The 21152-nt window shown below is 29.9% G+C and overlaps 9 protein-coding genes across 9 annotated transcripts; 5 read left to right on the top strand and 4 right to left on the bottom strand.

Annotated features, from left to right (window-relative positions):
* Positions 1–576: 576 nt before the first annotated feature.
* Positions 577–1461, top strand: GDT1 (putative ribosome biosynthesis protein GDT1; the record flags this gene model as incomplete). Its single annotated transcript, XM_046080803.1, has 1 exon — positions 577–1461. One exon carries the CDS (start codon positions 577–579, stop codon positions 1459–1461), a length of 885 nt encoding a protein of 294 aa, XP_045936140.1.
* A 368-nt stretch (positions 1462–1829) lies between these two features.
* SCDLUD_002026 (uncharacterized protein) lies at positions 1830–2114 on the bottom strand (the record flags this gene model as incomplete). Its single annotated transcript, XM_046080804.1, has 1 exon — positions 1830–2114. One exon carries the CDS (start codon positions 2112–2114, stop codon positions 1830–1832), a length of 285 nt encoding a protein of 94 aa, XP_045936139.1.
* A 374-nt stretch (positions 2115–2488) lies between these two features.
* On the bottom strand, positions 2489–8017 carry MOT1 (DNA-binding ATPase; the record flags this gene model as incomplete). The annotated part of the gene is made up of 1 exon (XM_046080805.1): positions 2489–8017. The coding sequence occupies one exon, from the start codon at positions 8015–8017 to the stop codon at positions 2489–2491; it is 5529 nt and encodes a 1842-aa protein (XP_045936138.1).
* Positions 8018–11025: 3008 nt separating this feature from the next.
* On the top strand, positions 11026–12291 carry SCDLUD_002024 (homocitrate synthase; the record flags this gene model as incomplete). The annotated part of the gene is made up of 1 exon (XM_046080806.1): positions 11026–12291. One exon carries the CDS (start codon positions 11026–11028, stop codon positions 12289–12291), a length of 1266 nt encoding a protein of 421 aa, XP_045936137.1.
* Positions 12292–12994: 703 nt separating this feature from the next.
* Positions 12995–14058, top strand: RPS9B (40S ribosomal protein uS4; the record flags this gene model as incomplete). The annotated part of the gene is made up of 2 exons (XM_046080807.1): positions 12995–13001; positions 13496–14058. The coding sequence occupies 2 exons, from the start codon at positions 12995–12997 to the stop codon at positions 14056–14058; spliced, it is 570 nt and encodes a 189-aa protein (XP_045936136.1).
* A 1260-nt stretch (positions 14059–15318) lies between these two features.
* Positions 15319–16482, top strand: SCDLUD_002022 (60S ribosomal protein eL21; the record flags this gene model as incomplete). Its single annotated transcript, XM_046080808.1, has 2 exons — positions 15319–15329; positions 16011–16482. 2 exons carry the CDS (start codon positions 15319–15321, stop codon positions 16480–16482), a joined length of 483 nt encoding a protein of 160 aa, XP_045936135.1.
* Positions 16483–17193: 711 nt separating this feature from the next.
* RIM2 (Rim2p) lies at positions 17194–18447 on the top strand (the record flags this gene model as incomplete). Its single annotated transcript, XM_046080809.1, has 1 exon — positions 17194–18447. One exon carries the CDS (start codon positions 17194–17196, stop codon positions 18445–18447), a length of 1254 nt encoding a protein of 417 aa, XP_045936134.1.
* A 578-nt stretch (positions 18448–19025) lies between these two features.
* MED8 (RNA polymerase II mediator complex subunit MED8) lies at positions 19026–19664 on the bottom strand (the record flags this gene model as incomplete). Its single annotated transcript, XM_046080810.1, has 1 exon — positions 19026–19664. The coding sequence occupies one exon, from the start codon at positions 19662–19664 to the stop codon at positions 19026–19028; it is 639 nt and encodes a 212-aa protein (XP_045936133.1).
* Positions 19665–20289: 625 nt separating this feature from the next.
* Positions 20290–20937, bottom strand: ATP4 (F1F0 ATP synthase subunit 4; the record flags this gene model as incomplete). Its single annotated transcript, XM_046080811.1, has 1 exon — positions 20290–20937. The coding sequence occupies one exon, from the start codon at positions 20935–20937 to the stop codon at positions 20290–20292; it is 648 nt and encodes a 215-aa protein (XP_045936132.1).
* Positions 20938–21152: the final 215 nt, after the last annotated feature.

Here is a 21152-nt window from a genome sequence, read left to right as displayed (position 1 = left end):
GTAGGGGATAATTTTAAGGGTTTAAAAATAAATGCTATTAGAATACAAAAAGAAAAAAAGAAATTTTTTTATCAATATTAGTGTGGCTTATTATAAAACAGAGAGATGGCTTAATACATGTTATATTTTCCTTATAATTTTCGTTTGGATTAAATAGATAAAATATTCAATTTTGATAGCTGCAAGCGCAGGATTAATTCCTTGGCCGTTTAATTGTACGCGTTCTTTTCAACAATTTCTTCTTTTCTTTTTTCTTTTCTTTTCTTTTCTTTTTTCCTTTCCTCTTTTTGAAAAACAAAAAAAAAAAAGAAAAAAAAAAAAGAAACCCATATCACCAAACTCGAAGCTGTAACTAGTTTTTATTCTTTATTTTTATTTTTTATTCTTTATTTTTATTTTTTATTTTTATTTTTTATTTTTTTTTTTTTTTAATATAGGCGTCTCTTTTTCCTTGTATTTATATGTAACATAAGTGATAAACCACTTGACATTTTTTCTCCTTCACGACCATAAACAAATTGACTATTGTTATTTCCACGAAAAAAAAATATCAATAAATATATATAAAACCATCAAATGCAGAAAAACATGTATAAAAAAGTGTTACCTTTCATATTTCTCCTATCAACCTTTTACTTACAGCCGAGTTTCGCAAATGATATAACAGGCAATGATCACCAGGATATTACGATCACCGATGGAGCAGGTAATAATGATCCACCCGTAGAAAGCCCACTAAAATCTTTCTTATTAGCAATTTCAATGATTGTTGTTTCTGAAATTGGTGACAAAACATTTCTAATTGCAGTTTTAATGGCTATGCGTAACTCAAGATGGACCGTTTTTTTTGCATCTTCATCTTCTTTGGTTATTATGACTGTCCTATCCGGTATTTTAGGCCATTCCATTACAACACTAATTTCAGAGAGGCTTGTTACTTTAATTGGCGCATTATCCTTTTTTTTTTTCGGATATGCAACATTAAAGGAAGCTTTACAAATGTCAAATAGTACTGGTGTAGAAGAAACTATGGCCGAAGTAGAAGAAGAAATTGCTGTTAGAGATTTGAATAAGACTTTAAACAGTTCAGAAAATGGCGGAGATGTTCAAAAACATAAAATCGCTGCTTCAAGTTCTTATTCCTTTAACAAATTTACTGAGCAATTTACAGATTTCTTATCGTACATTTTTTCCCCAGTCTTTTTACAAGTTTTTGTTATGGTATTTTTAGGCGAAATCGGTGACCGTTCTCAAATTAGTATTATTATCATGGGATCTACCAGTAACTATTGGCTTTGTATATTGGGTGCTTGTATTGGTCATATTTTATGTACTGCTGTAGCTGTTATTGGTGGAAACCTATTAGCTTCTAAGGTTAGCATGAAAACTGTTTCTTTAGCTGGTGCTATCATTTTCTTTTTATTTGGTCTGGTTTACTTGGCCAATTTCTTTAGATCGTAAATTCTCATATATTGGAAAAAAGAAAAAGCACTATATATATATATATGGTGCATTCCCATTCACGTTAAAGCATTTAAAACCTATTAAAGCAACCACCTGTTCATATGGCAAAAGTAGAGGCTATGTTTTTGTTATAAATTAGAGTTTGATTATGTGCATATGGGTATTAGATAACCTCTCGTGTAGTTGTTTCCCAATAAGTATGTATGTATTTATTTATTTATTATTATTATATTATTTATTACTATATTAAAACATCCATAAACTTATACATTTAATAGCCTCAGCTTTTAAAAATAATTTTAACTTTCCATAATGCATAGAAATGCCACAAAGGGAACTTATGATGCCAAGACAAAAAATATTTTTTAATCATTTTTTGAATTTAGACGTTGTCTGACAATATCCTTAATTTTTTGCTGTGTTAATTCTTCTAACTTATTCAGATCATTTGTCATTTTTAATTTGTATTCCGAAACTTGTTTTGATGTGGGTTCCTTAACAGGCTCACCCGCATTATCCTTTAATTTAGTATTAATAATTTCACCATTATCCACTCGTTCAATTGGATTCAATATATTGGCTTGGTTATTAATTTGTAGTCTTAAAACTTGCTCTTTAGATTTTTCTAATTCTAATCTCAAATCGCTCATGTGATATGTTATTTTTATATATTACACAGTTGTGTTTATTTAAAAAATTAAATTATAATATAATGCTTTCTATTTAAATGAATAGATAACGAATACTTTTTTATTTTTTTATTTTTTTTTATTTTTTGGAAAGAAAATTGTGCAGAAACAAACAAATTGTTCTTAGCTTCCCTCTCCTCTAACACTGCCATATTTATTCTTCACTATCAGATTTTGTCTAAGAAAAAAAAAAAAAAAAAAAAATAAAACAAATAAAATAAATTTTTTAAAATATACTACACATTTATAAGTAAAACAAGCTGTGTTATTACCAAACACATATAGAACGAATAATACAGATCATGAGCTATATACCTCAACGTTAATTTGTCTAATCACTTCAACGTTTTGATAAAATTATCTAAATTATATTCTTCCTCATATTGAGACGAGTCCCACAATTCTACTAAACCCCCAACAGCAGCTCCTGCTTTGCCACTCAAACCAGTTTCATTAACAACATCATCCATGTTGCTATTTTTCTCTATATTAGGGACCTCTTCATTTGATTTTTTAACGTTATCGGTGCCAAACAAATCCAATAACTGATGCGTATCCATAGAAGTCAACCCAGAATTTTGTTGATTAACCACAGTAGATGCAATATTCATCTTAAACTTTTGTAATCCCATGATTTTTTCTTCTAAAGTTCCTCTTGTAATGATTCTATAAACATTAACAACTTTCTTTTGACCCAATCTATGTGCCCTATCCATCGCTTGTAAGTCATTCATTGGATTCCAGTCGTGTTCAACAAAAATAACAGTATCTGCTCCTGTCAAATTTAAACCCAATCCACCAACTTTGGTTGTTAATAATAAAACATCAATAGACGGATCTTCATTAAATTTACGAACAACTTTTTGTCTATCTCTCGATTCAACACTACCATCCAATCTCATAAACGTCACTGATGGCATATATTTCTTGAACAAATCATTTTCAATCAAATCCAACATATCCTTTAGTTGACAGAAAACTAATACACGGTGTTGACTGATAATGTTACCGGCAATATTACCGCTTTTCTCAACGTCGTGCAAACCTATACCACATTCTAACAATAAATTTCTTAAAGCCATCAATTTGGGTGCATGGACGATATCATGGAGATCCACGTGCGTTTGGTGCAAATATTCTTGAACTTGTGCGAACTGAGGATGTGTTGGTGATAAAATTAAGGAAGGATGATTACATAATTTCCTCATATATTGCAAAGCTTGAAAAATATGTTGTTTGGATTCAGAATTAGTTTGTTCGTCCATATCCATTTCAACAGTTTTCTTTTGTTTTTTAGTAAAATCCCTGTATAATTGTCTTTGTAAATCACTCAAATCACAATAGTAATCTTGAATAATTTTTGGTGGTAAATCTGATAAAACATCTTCTTTTAATCTTCTTAGCATAAATGGCAACACTTGTTTGTGTAACGCCTCTAATGCCAAGGCACCCTGTTCCTGTTCCTTTGAAGTGGTTTTACTATTACGCGATGCTGCAATAGGTTTAGCAAATCTTTCGTTAAACATTTTTTCTGTTCCTAGAAACCCAGGCATCAAGAAATCAAACAAAGACCATAATTCAACAACGTTGTTTTGAATTGGAGTACCGGATAAGATTAAACGATGATTTGCCCTTAATTCCTTGACACACCTGGATAGCTTGGATTGTGAATTTTTTATAATATGCCCTTCATCTAAGACGCAATAATTATAAGCAAATTTACCTAGAGTATTGATATCATTTCTAACTACATCGTAGGAAGTAACTATAATATCCGTGGTAGCAATCTGGTCTCGCATGCTAATTCTGACTGATGGACTACCAACATAAACTAAAATTTTTAAAAATGGCGAATATTGACTAAATTCTTGTTCCCAATGACCGGTTAAAGAAGGTGGACATACAATTAAAGATGGTAAGGGTTTTGTATCCGGTGACTGGGTAGTCCTATGCTTTTCACTTCTCAAATATTGATCGCTAGCAATAATGCAAATAGTTTGCAAAGTTTTTCCCAACCCCATATCGTCACACAATATGCCATGCAAATGATACTTATTCAAAAATGCCAACCAATTTACACCTTCTTGCTGATATTTTCTTAGCGTGGCTTTTATAGCAACTGGCAATTTAAATGCCTTGGCTTTAGAAGGATCCATCATCTGTTGAATGAAGTCACGTTCCCTTTCACGGCCAACCATCAAATCTTCGGGTAGATCCTCTGGATCAGATATCCCCTCTTCCAATGGAACCAACTTGATAATAGAGGCAAACGTGGTCGTAGAAATTGTTCTAATATCCTTGTTTGAATCACTCATTCTACCTAGCAAGGGAACTATAAAAAACACAACATACGGTAAAATGTCGCTATCCATACTAACAGCTAAATGGTAAATTAATTCAACACCACCTTGACGATCAATGACAGAGCCAGCACTGTTTAGTAATGGTAAAATGTTTCTAATGATAAATGGTATTATCTTTGAGGGCAATATTTTAACTAAAACTGAAAAAGTAAGAGCAGCAGCATATCTTAAAACAGCAAATTCAGAACGTAGTATTATCAAAAGCTGGGGCAATAATGGGATAAAAATGTCTTCCTGAACGGTCAAATCCATGGTTGGGAATATAGCGGCAAGGATACCCAACGAATCAACTATTTGTTGACCGGTTGCCAAAACTTCAGTCTTTTCTTTCAAATCTGACAAACTTTCACAATGGATAATTGGATTACAAATCAAATCCTTTAAATATGGAACTTTGAGGAAAACTTCAGAACCTAACTTTCGTAATAATAATTCCAATGTAAACAAACCACCTCTCCGCTTGATTCTTGCCCTCTCAGAGATTTCTCTCAATTTGATGTCCTCATTAATGGATAAATTTCTGTCTTCTTTAATTAAAGTTAATATGGTTTCCTTATAGTCATAATTTGCTGCAAATTCTGGGACTATAGTAGTGTCGACACATAAAAATGCACACAAGTTCTTAACAATTTTGTTGGCGACATTATTTTTACCACCAACCAATAGTTTTTCAACTAACCTAATAAGAGAATCACAAGTTTTTAGTTGTAATATAACGCTATCTTCAGATTTAATACTATCCATCAATGAACGGACGAATGGATTTAGCTTAGCAGGAACTTCTGAATCAAAAGATAAAAGTGCTGCAGCGAAATTTGCATAAATACTGCAAAGTCTTTTTAGTTCTGCCTCTTTAGCAGACTCAATAGCCTTCCCAACCCTATATTTGGCATCCTCTAAAGGTTTTGCTGCAGTAATCTTATAAGCATTTCCCAAATGCCGATATAGCTTATCATAATATTCATTATAAACCTTTTCAGAAGTGGCGATATCGAAAGCTTCAGGCCCAGCCTCCGGTTCACCTTTAACAATTATGGCTAGTTGTGGGATTTTACTGCTACTTAGCTTACCGGCAGTGATAAATGTGTGCAGTAATGATTGACACTGTGTTCTTAAAGCTTTTAAACCGGGGACCAATTCGCGGAAAACTGGGAATTTGTTGGTACCATTCAAATAACCAAAAAATCCCTCATAAAATAATTTTGTAACGAAATCGGGGACTTTATGGGAATTATGTAGATTTTTCCATGTGTAAGAATATTCAGTTAGCATTATGGCAATTAAAATCTTAGAAGTTGCAAATGGCAAATCCAAACAATTTATAATAACGTTACTAAAAAAAGAATCTAACGTCGAGTCTTGGAATCCACCTAGGGTAAAACCCAATGCCTGTGCTGACTTTACTCTAGATTTTATAATGACATCGCTACCTAGTAAAGTTACATCTCCATTAATCATTGGTGTATCAATATTAACATGAGTATCCGAAACTGGAATATCGGCAGACGGTGTAGCGGACTTTCTTCTTTTTTTGTCCTGATTTAAGTTATAATTACTCGATGGCTTTAAGATAAAACCCACCTCCATCGAATAGTTTTTGCCTCGTTCACCAATAGGAGTAATTAATAAATGTAACAACGGTGTTAAGCTTTTGGCAAACAATAAATCTAGTGATTTTTCTTGTAAAATACGATTTTTCAAAATCATTTCCTTATAAACCTTTACAGACAAATCTGAGATTTCTTCATTTTGTTCCAATAGTATGTTTTGAAATATTAGTCTTAAAATCTTCCCATTAATCCAGTGTCCAGTTTCTTCGTCACTCGCCGACAAAAAGGCTAACAACAAATTTAAAACAGCTTTTCTTACACTGCTGATCGAATGTCGTAAAAATGGATATAGCTTAGGGACTAAATTCTTAAATGACCAATCAGGGTCCTCTGCCTTTTCCTTAAGCAATTTTAAAACAGTTTCATGCTGAAAAAGTTTAGACAATAGATTCATGATTGAACCAATACTAGAAGCTAGGTCATCATCTAAGTCAGATATACAATTCCAAATGGTGGACAACACAGAATCTATTATAGATTTATCCAACTGAAAAAATTCATTAGTGATTGGTGTTAGAATAGATGCAGAAACACTTTGAACGTCATCGTCATTACTGTTTAACCCGTATAGCACGATCTCCACCACTTCTTTTAACAAGTTATTTTCAAAGAAAAATTCGGTTTTGACACTTACAAAATAAAGTATACCCAATAATCCACCATGAGTGGCTTGCCAAAATTTGGTAACAATCCCGAAGTCCTGTAACACTAATTGTTTTAAATAATTGAATATTAACCTGCTACTATCGTCATTGATATGCAATAACAATGCTGCCAATGCTTGTGCCGACGATTCTCTAACTGGGGCAACAACAGTATCATTAACAAAATCGCCAAATCTATCAATAGCAAATATAGTTAAAATACGACACGCTAGGTCTTGTAAAAACAGATTATTTCTCCTATTGTTTTCCCATTTAGAGGCACCCTTAATTCTACCGCAACTATAGGCATGCCTTTTTACTATCTCTCTTAAACCTAATGCAGCCCCATGTCTAATTTCCCAATTGTCGTCTAATAAATTTATTAACAATAATTCATAGATGCCCTGTAATTGCCAAACAAGACCATTTGCAACTTCTTGGTCCTCAAGTATAGGCGCTACTACACTTTCAACCATTATGCTATTAGCATTTGCATTTTCAGTCAGCGTTAATTTGGGATTTGCAAATGATTCGATTTTAGTATTGTCTTTGTTTTCTGAGTTCGAACCTGATGTGTTAGATATTAAATTATTTGATAAGTCAACATCTACAGAGCCTCTTTTATTCTTAGCTTGTCGTTTCAGTTTTCTCTTTGCCATAGCTAGCATTCTACTACTTTTTTTATTGCTAGATGCATCAGTAGGTACAGGCGACCCTTCCTTGCTATCTTTTTTAAACATTTTGTGTGGTTGTTGAACTTCTGTAGCTGCTGAAGTCAATGGTGTTGGTAAGTCAGTTATAGAATTCGAATTAGCTGCTAATAGCACTTTTGTACTCTTAAATAGTTGAAGTAAATCCCATGATTGTAAACTCAATAATTTTGATTCAATACCGTATGATTTCGTCCATGCCTCCGAATTTTCCGGGAGTTCCATTTTTAATTTAGTATCACTTTCCAGAACGTTTATGTCCTCTTCTTCGGTTTTAATATCTTTATCCTGTGCATTGGGATCCCATAAAGGTAAATATTGAACAATTTCCCCCACGGCACGAGCGGCCGCTATCCTTGTCTCCCATTTTTTGGAAACCAAAAAAGGATATACTCTAGATAATAAAGATAGAATATCCTCTGGGTGATTCTTAGCCAAATCACCTAATTGATCGGCAGCCAAATTACGTACAACTTGAGTTGAACCTGTTTCTAATAAAATCACTTGTCGGTCTAACCTTGAAGTTTGAGATGACATACTATTTCTTTGTATTATGAGCTGTTTTTGATGCGGTAAAAATTATAAAATTTTTGTAAGTATGTATGTGTGGGTGACCTTATTTTATATTTGCAAATATGTACAGGATTTTAAAATAATTTTTTTTTTCCTATTTTTTTTTAAAAAAAAAAAGAATGCTAATAGACGTTGAATAGTAATGAGGTTTCTTGGTGTTTTTTTTTTTTTTTTTTTTTTTTTTACTTATGCGAATGGATTGTAGTAAAAACAATATATATCCGTATGGAAAAAAATTAAAATAGAAAAAAAAAAAATAAAAAAAAAAAAATAACAAATAAAACTTAAGTAGAAATTACTCGATTCTTTTTGTTCAATGGATTCTGTGGTAATTACAATAGCGCTTTTTTTTATTTATTTTTCAATCTAATTTATCGCTTTTGTTAAAGTATGATTTTGAATATTTCTATTTTAAAGAATGATAAAATAAGTATAACTTTTTATATTAATTAACAATATAATCTCAAGTTTATTTACATTAAAAAAAGAGCCGCCCAGCCTAAGACACGCATACAAAATAAAAAAAAAAACAAAAAAGATTATTTTTTTTCTTTTTTTAATTTTTCATTTTTCATTTTTTTTTATTTTTAAACAACAAACCGGTATTTCATTAAAATGATAATGGAAAAGAAAGATAAAACAAAATACGCTCCAGCTCCCCTTTCTCCCCCAAATATTTTAAAGCTTACAAGACTTAAACGAAGCTTTTGTATACTGTACTGTTAAACAATACACCTAAGAATAACGCGTAACTAACATAAGAAGAAAACAACGAGCCGGAAAAGGAGATAAAAATTTTCTTTCTAAAAAAAAAAAAACATTAAAAAAAAACAAGGTAAATCTTATCTCTTTATATACTTTGACGCTTTTAAATGTTTTTTGTTGTTTTTAAATTTAAAAAGTCTTTTTGCTTATGCTGTTCAAGTTTTCTTTGGCTTTGCTTTTTTTTTTTTTTTAATATAGAAATGACTTTGTTAACGCAGTTTACTACGCTGTTTTAAGGGAGAAACTAAGTGGTCAACGGCAATTAAAAATGTTTTTAATCTGCGAAAATAAAGGAGAAAATCGTCAGAAACAATTTAGGTCGATACCAATTTTTCATCAAATGTCATTTTTTCCGTGCGTAATATAAAAATACAGCAACTTAAACTAAAGAGAGATAATTTCTGTTGGCTGTCCTGTTGGATACTTTTTTTTTTTTTTATTTTAATATTATGATTAACAAGAATGTTAGTAAAACTTTTTCTGTAAAAAAGCGAAATGAAAAAAAAATAAAAAAAAAAAAAAAAAAACAAAAAAAAACGCGTCAAATTTGCTGGTAAAGTATTAAAATGAGATATAAAATATTTTATATCCCATTTATTTATCCGACGTACATATACATGCTTAGCAAACAATATCGGACTACTTTACTATATGTGTTGGTATCTAACTTAAAAGTATGTTAACAACGTGGAAAATAATCTTTACCAAAAGTTATTCAAAAGAAAAAAAAAAAAAAAATTGAAAATCTAAAATATATACACACATGTATATATAATAGCAATAAATCACTATTCATTAGTATTAGAAAAACGTCAGCTATCATTATAAAGATATTTAAGTATTTGTTTGGGTTGTAGTTTTTTTTTTTTTTTTTTTTTTTTTTTTTTTCTATTCTTGCTTATTATATTGTTAGATAAATAGAATTAGTACTGTAGTGCTAAATTTTGTCTTTTATAAATGTTTTATTTTAAGAAAAAGTAAAGATCAATAGGATGTCATACATTTTTTGTTAACTGTTTGATATTTTACTACTGGAGTTGTTTTTAAAATAATACTTAAAACCGATTATTTTTATCGTGAAAGGTGACACATTTTAGTGAATTTTTTTTTTTTTTTTTAGTTTACATTTCCATTTTGGTGATAAATGATAGAAACGATAACAATTAATTTTGTCCAAGAGTAGAAGGGAAGATTTGTTTCAAGTAGTTGGCAATTAACTGAAAACTTAATACAACTTTGGAAACAATATAAGAATTATTATAAACGCGCACCCAATGTTTCTTTTATATATAAAAAGGATATATTATTAATCTGTAATTTATATAGTTATTAAAAATAATAACAGTAAATGCAATTTAGGTTTTTTTTAGCTTTAGAACATGAAGGGGAGATAACTAAGGTAATACTAGACATTCCAAAAAGTATGATTCAAAAGACTCTAAAGTTTTACAGAAAAATAGGCGTTAAACACTAAAAAGGAAAAAAAAAAAAATTGACATTAAAATAAAACTGGGTATTTTGTGCTTATAAAAAAGCTAGATTCTACGAACATGTGTATCAAAAGTTCAAGTTCCTTTCTAGCTTAAAATGATCTATATATTATATAATATGTCAACGATCATTTTTTAATACAAATGCCAGTTTCGGTTGGAACAAAGAGTTATTTTCTTGTATTGTGGCTTTTTTTTTCTCTTTTTCTTTTTTTTTTTTTTTTTTTTGTTTCTTTTTTTTTTTTTTTTTTTTCTTTTTTTTTTTTTCCCGGTGGAATTAACATAAATTAAAAAAAAAAAAAATACATCGAGTCATCCAAATTGTGGAAAAGTTAAATGGTATCGTTACAAGAAAAATAATAGCTTCTTATTAAAATATTAAAACAATGAATTTCTTATTTTTAAAGAAAAAGAAAAAAAAAAAGAAAAGATTTAAAATGTTTGTCCATCGTCCTAATAAGTTGATGTCATTTTATATGCTTTTCTTTTACCTTTATAAAACAAAAAATTAATTAAATTATTAATGTGTTCAACTTTTTTTCTTCCATATATTATCTTTTCCTATATCCATTCCATTTGTAACAATTTTCTCTCTTTTTTTTTTTTTTTTTTTTCTCCTATATTTTTAACAAATATTCGACCAATTTAATCAGGGAAAAAAAAAAAAAAAAATTAAATCTTACACATAGGAAAATAATTATTTGATAGCTCATTAAAATGTCTGTTCTATCTAACCCATATGCGCCAAGTCCACATGATTTAATTTCAAATGTTAATAATTTCCAATTGATCGAATCCACTTTAAGAGAAGGTGAACAATTTGCCAACGCCTTTTTCACCACTGAAAAAAAAATTGAAATTGCCAAGGCTCTAGATGACTTTGGTGTTGATTACATTGAATTGACTTCTCCTGTTGCTTCTGAACAAAGTAAAAAGGATTGTGAAGCTATTTGCAAATTAGGCTTAAAAGCTAAAATATTAACACATATCCGTTGTCACATGGATGATGCTAAAGTTGCTGTTGAAACCGGTGTTGATGGTGTTGATGTTGTTATTGGTACCTCGAAATTTTTAAGACAATATTCTCACGGCAAGGATATGAATTATATATCCAAGGCCGCTATTGAAGTTATTGAATTTGTCAAATCCAAGGGTTTGGAAATTCGATTTTCTTCAGAAGATTCCTTCAGATCAGATATTGTTGACTTATTAAACATTTACAAGACTGTTGATAAAATTGGTGTTAATAGAATTGGTATTGCCGATACTGTTGGCTGTGCTAACCCAAGACAAGTTTATGAATTGGTCAGAACTTTGAAAAGTGTAGTTTCTTGTGATATTGAATGTCATTTCCACAACGATACAGGTTGTGCCATTGCTAACGCCTATACTGCTTTAGAAGGTGGTGCTAGATTGATCGATGTTTCTGTCTTGGGTATCGGTGAAAGAAACGGTATTACCCCGCTTGGTGCATTAATGGCAAGAATGATTGTTTCTGCGCCTGATTATGTCAAGTCTAAATATAAATTACATAAATTACGTGATTTAGAAACTTTAGTTGCTGAATCTGTCGAAGTTAATATTCCATTCAATAACCCAATTACTGGGTTCTGTGCATTCACTCATAAAGCTGGTATTCACGCCAAGGCTATCTTGGCCAATCCATCTACATATGAAATTCTAAACCCAAGTGATTTTGGTATGAAGAGATATATCCACTTTGCTAATAGATTGACTGGTTGGAATGCTATTAAGACTAGAGTTGATCAATTGAATTTAAGTTTAAGTGATGCACAATGCAAAGAAGTAACTGCTAAAATCAAAAAACTAGGTGATATTAGACCACTTAATATTGATGATGTGGATTCTATCATTAAAGATTTCCATGCAGAAGTTAACACACCGGTATTGAAGCCCGTAGGTATAGCCAGGGATGAGATGACTGAAGAACCTGAAAATAAAAGGTTTAAGTTATCCAAATAAAGGAAAGTAGTCTTGTAAAACGTTTATATATTTGTATATAGTTTTTTAGATGCAAACTAAGTTTTTCCTCTTTTTTTTCCTCTTTTTTTTATTTTTGTTAATACATTTTAACTAGAGAACTATACTTTTACTGGGCTGGGAAGTTATGTATGAATATCCTTATATTCAACCAAGATCATGCTGAGGGGCATTTTGGTAAAATGGTAAATGGTTTACCAAGTAAACTTTTAATTGGTATCATTGCGAAGGCCCTAAAAAGGTATCATATATTTTTGATGTTGTCAATTGATAATTGAAAAAAAAAAAAAAAAACTTTTTTTTAAATTGGTTTGTGACATATTGAATAAAAAATAACAACACCCGTACAATATTTTCGAAAAATTTTAATATTTTTTCATGTTAAAATGTTTTTTTTGAAAACTTTCCGTATACATGCGTACGGGATAAAAGTCAGCTAAATTGTGTATATATATATATTTTTTTTTTTAATTTTTAATTTTTAAATTTTTTTTTTATTATTATTTTCCTCCTCATAGAGCTGAAAATGTTAATTCCAAAGGTTTTGCAATATATAAAGAGCTCATCTTACATTTTTTTTAACCTTTTTTTTATATTCACACCTTGAACTTGTTTTGTTTATTTTCTTTATAAATTATTTCCTTGTCGCAAGAACACCAAGAAACAGCAATCAGATCAATTCATAATGCCACGTATGTTTGTTTATATAGTAATGAACTAGTTGTAGAGCTTTGTGTTTGTTTTAAAAGAAAAATTTACAGCAAACGCTAGCTTTCTATAAACATATACGAGGTTCGGGTCCTCTTTCAATAGAAAAGAAAAACACTAATATAGTACATTCATTAATAAATAAGTGAACCCTATATCTGTTTGCACTGAATTCCCGACACTTCAGGTAAACATAAGGATATAGAGATGAGATTGTTTTTAATTTTGAGTGGTAGAGGAGTATATTTTAAAACAAAAGGTATGCCCCTACTGTCCTTATTAATCTTTGGTCTTCAAACACTTTAAATTATGATGTAGTTATTTTGTTATTCTTTATTGTACGTAATACAACATTTTGGAAGAGCACCCGCAACCTTGTAAAATATCTATCTAACAATTTAACTAACATTTTTTTTTTGACAGTTACTGAATATTTTTAATTTAGTTGATGTTTATAACTGTTTTGTTTTGTAAATAGGTGCCCCAAGAACTTACTCTAAGACTTACTCTACCCCAAAGAGACCATACGAATCTGCTCGTTTGGATGCCGAATTGAAATTGGCCGGTGAGTACGGTTTGAAAAACAAGAGGGAGATTTATAGAATTTCTTTCCAATTGTCTAAGATTCGTCGTGCTGCAAGAGATTTGTTGACCAGAGATGAAAAAGACCCAAAGAGATTGTTTGAAGGTAATGCTTTGATCAGAAGATTAGTTAGAGTTGGTGTCTTAGATGAAGACAAAAAGAAGTTAGATTATGTTTTAGCTTTGAAGATTGAAGATTTCTTGGAAAGAAGATTGCAAACTCAAGTTTATAAGTTGGGTTTGGCCAGATCTGTCCATCATGCTCGTGTTTTGATTTCTCAAAGACACATTGCTGTTGGTAAGCAAATTGTTAACATCCCATCTTTCATGGTTAGATTGGACTCTGAAAAACACATTGACTTTGCTACCACTTCTCCATATGGTGGTGGTAGACCAGGTAGATTAGCCAGAAAGAAGGCTGCTGCCAAGAGCGAATCTGCTGAAGCCGAGGAAGAATAAACAGTTCATGGATTTTAACTATATTTTTCAAATTTAATCTTTATTTTCCGCTGTTTTATTATTTAAGGTTTAAATTACTTTTATTACTATGTATTTGGTATGTAAATAATTTAATATCTGCTACATTTTTTTTTGTAATTATTTTTTTTTCTTTTTGGCATTTGTCACCAGTGTTGTGTGTAACTATTTTCTTAGGTCATTTTATGTATCTTTTTAAAGTTGGATTTATATTATCTTTTTCAGACTGGATTTTTTTTTTTTTTTTTTTTTCATGAAACGAAACATGAACAGAAAACTGTTGTTTATAAGGTCTGCAGTATATATTATTGTACTAGGATTATTACTCATTTAGTGGTTGAAACTCCCTACAATATTCTTATCGTGATATGCGCTTGGTGCTATGTATATAATAATATATGTGTGTTATTTATTATTGTAATTATGTTCTTGACCTTATTAATATTTATTTTATAATGTTGCCTGGAAACTGATCTTGGCAATGAGTTTACGTTTTATACTATGGGTGTATGCCCTAACATATTCTATGTATAATTGTGGTCCGAAAAGTCCTGAATTAATGTCTTAGTGTACGACAAGCACGGTGTCGTTGACATTGGTAAATTTTTATGATTAAAAACCATTTATTCTTGTAATCAATAAATTCTGTTTAGTCATGAACGTGTACTTGTTCATCAATTCCTTATTGAAAAATTTTTTGAATCTATTTTATGACAAAACACCTGTACATAAATCAAAATGTTTAAAGATAGATTATTTTTTGTCTGGGTAAAAGCGGCATAAAAACATTTTATTATTATTACTGACTTGTTTTTTTTTTTCTTTTTCTTTTAGCTTTGGTACTGAAAAATGTTTTTGTTTTATCCTACTGAACGCATTTTCCTTTTTTCTTTTCCTTCTAAAACTAATTTCTTCGGCATGATTTTTTTCTTTCCTTGTAAAACTAATTTCTTTAGCGTGATTTTTTTCCTTTCATTTAATTTTTTTTTCTTTCTTTTTTCTTTTTTTTTTTTTTTGTTTTTTTTTTTTTTTTTTCTTAGTGTTGTACCAAATAAGATAATTACAATTATTATAGGTTTTTTTCTATTCTGGTGTTGTCACTAATGTTAAAACAGATACGTTTAATAAAAAATTGGTATTTTTATTAACAAAGCTTGAAATATATTCTTTATTTTCTTTTTGAAAAAAAAAAAAAAAAAAAAATACAAAAACACCAAGCAAAATCAACGTCAAGAATCAAAAATGGGTAAATCGTATGTTTAACATCACTCTATATTAATTATAAGATGAAAAATCGAATGATGAGCTTTGAATATTGTTGACATTTCTATATTGAGGGGGACTTTGAAAAAAAAATAGTTGATCCAATTTAGCTTTATAGTTGCATGCTATAATTCTTATTATTGGAATCATTCATATTAATGAATGAATGAATGAAGCCAAAAATTTTAATAACATAGTACTATGTCTGTATTATTTGGATGTATATTATTGTGGTTAGGGAGTTTTAATATAAGATTAAATTCAAGTCATAAAAATAATCAAATTTAACATTATAATGAGAATATATTTTATTGAACTTTAAATTTCTTAAGAAAGTGTTTTTACAGTGAAGTTGGAGTGAGTGGAAGAAGGGGGTGGATCATTTGTACTTATCAATATGACCAAAGAAGTACCTCGGATAAGGATGTGTGCAATTTTTTTCAAAAAAAGTTTTTAGCAAGTGTCAGCATATTTGTGCAATCGTTTTATTGAAACAAGTTTTTTCTTTTGACTAATTTAACTAACATTTAACTTTATGTTAACCTATTGATACATTATTTGTTTTTAATAATAGCATTCGATATATTCATGAATTTGAATGTCAAGAATGGTATTTTGACAAATAATTGGGATGTAATAGGCTTTTTTTCTTAAATACTTTATTGATATAGTCACGGTTTAAGATCTCGTACTCGTTACATGTTCCAACGTGACTTCAGAAGAACTGGTACTATTCCATTATCTACTTACTTGAAGGTCTACAAGGTTGGTGACATTGTTGATATTAAAGCTAACGGTTCTATCCAAAAGGGTATGCCATTTAAGTTCTACCACGGTAAGACTGGTGTCATTTACAATGTCACCAAGTCCTCTGTTGGTGTTATTGTTAACAAGGTTGTTGGTAACAGATACATTGAAAAGAGATTGAACTTGAGGATTGAACATGTCAAGCACTCTAAGTGTAGACAAGAATTTTTGGAAAGAGTTAAGGCCAATGCTGCTAAGAAGGCTGAAGCTAAGGCTAAGGGAGTTCCAGCTCAATTGAAGAGACAACCAGCTCAACCAAGAGAAGCTCGTATTGTTGTCACCAATGGAAATGCACCACAAACTTTGGCTCCAGTTCCTTATGAAACCTTTATTTAAGCCTACTTGTTTGTTTTCGGTTTTTATTATATATATAATTTGTCTTTGTACCAATTTTCATTTTTTGTATATGATGGGAGATGAAAACCTTCTAAGTATGTTTTAACTATAACTTTAATAATAGAAAGATTTTGTTTTCTGTCACCTTGGGGCTTGATTCTGTCTGATTTACTTTTTGTTTTTTTGTCAATCAAGCCGATATGGTTCGGACTAGTCAGTATATTTTTTATGTTATTTACATAGTGGAAAAAAAAAGACTTGTTAAAAACGTTTCTTTTTGTTAAAAAAAAATCTTTTTTCTATTTTTATTAATTTTTTTTTTATTTTTTAATTTTCGTCTTGAATATTGAAAAAAAAAAATGGTGTGTTGTATGAGGATTTAGCTTATAATGATTGAATTTTTTTTTTTTTTCCAAAAAATATAGCTTTTAACTAAATCAAAAATTTTTCATTTTACTGAATATTTTCATTTTATTCAATTTTTTTTTTTTTTTTGACATTAACCTTATTTTCAAATTGCATGAGTCTTCTTTTATATTTTTACCAATACATACTGTTTGAAATTTTTTTTTTTTCTTTCCTCTTCTCCAAACAAAACGCCTGAAAAATACCTGTTTAAACTAGAAAGCAAACATTGCAACCCTTACCTTGTAAATATACATACTATAATTATAACAACCTCGACAATTAAATATATTGGACAGAAATACAATGGCGGCTAATAAGGACGATAATAATAAAAATAATAATTTAAAACTGAATTTGGAAAGAGTAGAAAAAATCGAACATGATGCTATAGAATCATATCCGTATTTGGCTAGTGATGAAAAGGGCTCTACGCTAAAAAATGCTCAAAATCTAGATGAAATAGATGGGATCGAACCATTAACCCTCAATAATGCTATTAATCAGGATTATAACAACACTACCAATGTTTGTGTTACTAAAAATGTTAATACTCATAACAATTACATTAATGACAATGCAAAAAACAGTAGGGTTAGTGACCATGAATTACCCACTGAAGAAGTTAAACCGTGGGTACATTTTGTTGCTGGTGGGGTAGGTGGCATGGTAGGGGCAATTGCTACTTGCCCATTTGATGTTGTTAAAACTAGATTACAAAGTGATGTTTTCCAAACCCAATACAAATCTAAAATTGCTGATTCTCGTAATATTTTACTACATTTCAAAGAAACTCTCGGTATTATTAGCTCTTTGTACCGTATGGAAGGATTTCGAAGTTTATTCAAAGGGTTAGGTCCAAATTTGGTTGGTGTCATTCCGGCTAGAAGTATAAATTTTTTCACTTACGGTACAACAAAGGAATTATATTCCAAAACCTTTAACAATAATCAGGAAGCACCATGGGTCCATTTAATGGCCGCTGCTACTGCGGGCTGGGCCACCTCTACAGCCACAAATCCGATTTGGTTGATTAAAACTAGATTACAATTGGACAAAAGCAGTGTAAACGGTATTCGTAAGTACAAAAGTTCGTGGGACTGCTTGACGAGTGTAATTAGACAGGAAGGTGTACTAGGCTTATACAAGGGCTTAAGTGCTTCTTATTTAGGTTCGATAGAGGGTATTTTACAATGGATATTATATGAACAACTAAAGATGGTTATAAAGCAAAGATCAAATAAAACTGAAGCTGAAAAATCCAATTGGGATAAGGCAAAAGAGTGGGGTGCGAGAAGTGGTGGTGCTGGCTGTGCCAAATTTGTTGCCAGTATTATAACGTATCCTCATGAGGTTGTCAGAACAAGGTTGAGACAAGCTCCTACCGAAAACGGGACCTTGAAATATACAGGTTTAATACAAACTTTTAGAGTCATTATAAAAGAAGAAGGATTGGCTTCTATGTATAGTGGACTAACACCACATTTATTAAGGACTGTTCCGAATAGTATTATTATGTTTGGTACTTGGGAGCTTATGATTAAATTATTATCTAGTTAATGTATTATTATTTTTCGTCATTTGTTTTCCTGTGTTAGTTTTTTAGTTGCATATAGAGAAACTGTATTTTCATACTTCTTTTTATTTTTATCTTTTATTTTTTTTTTTTGTTTCTTCTATGATTATAAACATGTCATAATAGAATCCTGTAAATAAAGTTTTATGTTGGGGAAATTAATGCTATTCTTCAAATTATATATATATATTGAATGTGGCCAAATAAAAGTCGACAAAAAAAAAATAGAAAGGAAGCATTTAAAAAAAATTTAGATCCTATGATTATGTAAAAATCAAAACATTGAAACAAACAACATAATCAGAAACTCTTAAATATTATATCACATTACATTAAGGCAACTTAGAGAATTTTTTCCCTCTCTTTTATAGCAACCTATATTACATCAATCTAGGAAAAAAAAAAAAAAAAAAAAAAAATTAAAAATTAAAAATAAAAAACAATTGCCCTTTAATTGGTGAAATATATACACATCTAAACCTAAATTGAGTTTAATGGGAAACAGGAATGACAGTAATTGCGGCTTTTTATCACGGTTTATTTTTTTTTTTAAAAATAAATATCATATATTCTTTGAAGGTTCTATGTTTTTCATTGAGTCTTTGGAAATCATAACAGTGCCTGCATAAATAAATTTCAATACATCATTTGGATTGAATGGCTGTTTAGGTTTAATATTCTTAATTACAGGTTCATTAACTTTTTGTTCAAAACTTTCAGTAATGTTGTCATCGTTTTTATTGGAAATTATTTTTGATCTTTGTTCATGTAAAACGGAAAGGTACCATTTACTTAATTCACGATCTTTTTCTAAATCAGTTCTCGTACATGAATTACTAGCATTTCTTCTAGCATCATTGATCCATTCGTCTACTTCTGGAACCTTTTTTTTTCTTAGTAAAGTGGTTAGTAAACCTTCATGTGCAGTTGTTGGGAAATTTGGTAAAGGATAAATAATTGCTGAATCTAATATATATTCATAATGCTTTAATATTTTTGTTAATGAATTTAATTGTGTCAATAATAAGGTCAATTTTGCATTTAAGGAGTGCCACTGTTGGACGGTTAAAGGCTTATTAATATCATCTCTCACCTTTGTTAATGATACTGTAACTTGTGCTATTTTTATTCGTATAGCATCCAATTCCTGTGATGGTACATCACTATAATCATAATCACCTGCAAATTGTTCAGAATTCATTGCCATCTTTTTCTTTTTCTGTTTTTTTTCGTCAATATTTATATAATGGTTGGAAGACTTAATTAAAGAAAACTTGGATTGAATAAAAACCCGACTTGATAAAACCCAGTGAAAATTCGCCCAGAAAAAAAAAAAAAAAAAAAAAAAAAAACATAAAAAAAAGCTATTTGACACGCTCAAAACTCTTTGTGAGTAAAATCAATGATTGTAATGAAACTAAGGAATTTATCAAGATATTGCAAAGATAATTCTGATATTTACTATTCAAAAAAGGTTAAAAAAACAAAAAAAAAAATAGAAAATAGTGAAATGGATTACATTAAATTGTTTCTTTTCTTCCTTTTAAAATAAAGTCAAAAAAATTAAAATTAAAAAAAAAAAGATAAAAAAAAAAAAAAAAAAAAATAAAAAAATGGAATATAATAAAATAATAGTAAATAAAAGCAACTAATCTGAAATATCTTTTATTGCAACCACAGGGTCATCGTTAATCAAACATGATAATAAAAACGTTAGATATATATATATATATTATAGAATAAAACATTCAATTTTAGCCTATTCTCTTTTAATAGAAAGAAAACAAAAAACAGGAAAAAAAAAACAAGGGTTACTCCGATCTGATTCACAATTTAGAAAACAATTTTTCAACTTCACTGACAGCTTGTTGCAAAACTTTTTCTTGAAATTTTGGATTAGATAATTCAGATTGGACCTTAGCAATAACAGCTTCGGAAATTTGTTTTTGTTGCTCTTGTCTAATAGAAGCTTCATATCTAACCCAGGAGTCCAACACGGATTTAGCTTCAGCAGCCAATTCAACTTTTTGTTTCAACTCAAAAGCTTCAGCTTCTAAGTTAACGGTTTCCTTAGAAATTTCAAATAAAACTTTGGTGGTTTCAGAAACATTTTGTAATTCACCAACAGAAGCAATTCTGTCTTTAACAGCTTCAACATGTCTGTTTCTGGAAGAATTTAAAATCTCAGAAACGTGTTTAATTCTGGCATCAGCCCAGTCCTTATAAGCTGGCGCAACCAACTTAGCACAAGTTAAAGCAAAGGCAGAAAAAGCAATAACTAAAATTGTTTCATCATTCACAACGTACAATTCGTTAGAGATTGCATAGACAGCGGCAGCTGCAGAAGTAGCAAGAATACCTGTCTTAGACAATATACTGTTACCTGGCAAAGCATCAATAACAGATGTGGCCTTAGCTTTTGGATCTTGGGTTGGAGTGGACATGCAACGAACAGCAAAACTGTTTATTAACATTAACAAAAAATTTCCTTTTCCTTCCACACATTCTTCCACAAGCAGTGAGGAAATTAAAACAAAAACAAAAATGTGTAAAAATTAACAAAAAGAAAAAAGGAAAAAAGTTAAAAAAAATGTTAGTAAGATAATAATTTTGCTAAAAAGAATTTCATGGCCAGTATATAATCCGTGAGTTTAAAAGACATAAAGATTTTGCTAGAGGAACAGCCACT

Source organism: Saccharomycodes ludwigii, chromosome II (assembly GCF_020623625.1).
Source record: "Saccharomycodes ludwigii strain NBRC 1722 chromosome II, whole genome shotgun sequence".
Taxonomy (NCBI): Eukaryota; Fungi; Ascomycota; class Saccharomycetes; order Saccharomycodales; family Saccharomycodaceae; genus Saccharomycodes; species Saccharomycodes ludwigii.
This window is presented reverse-complemented; position numbering and strand designations above follow the sequence as displayed.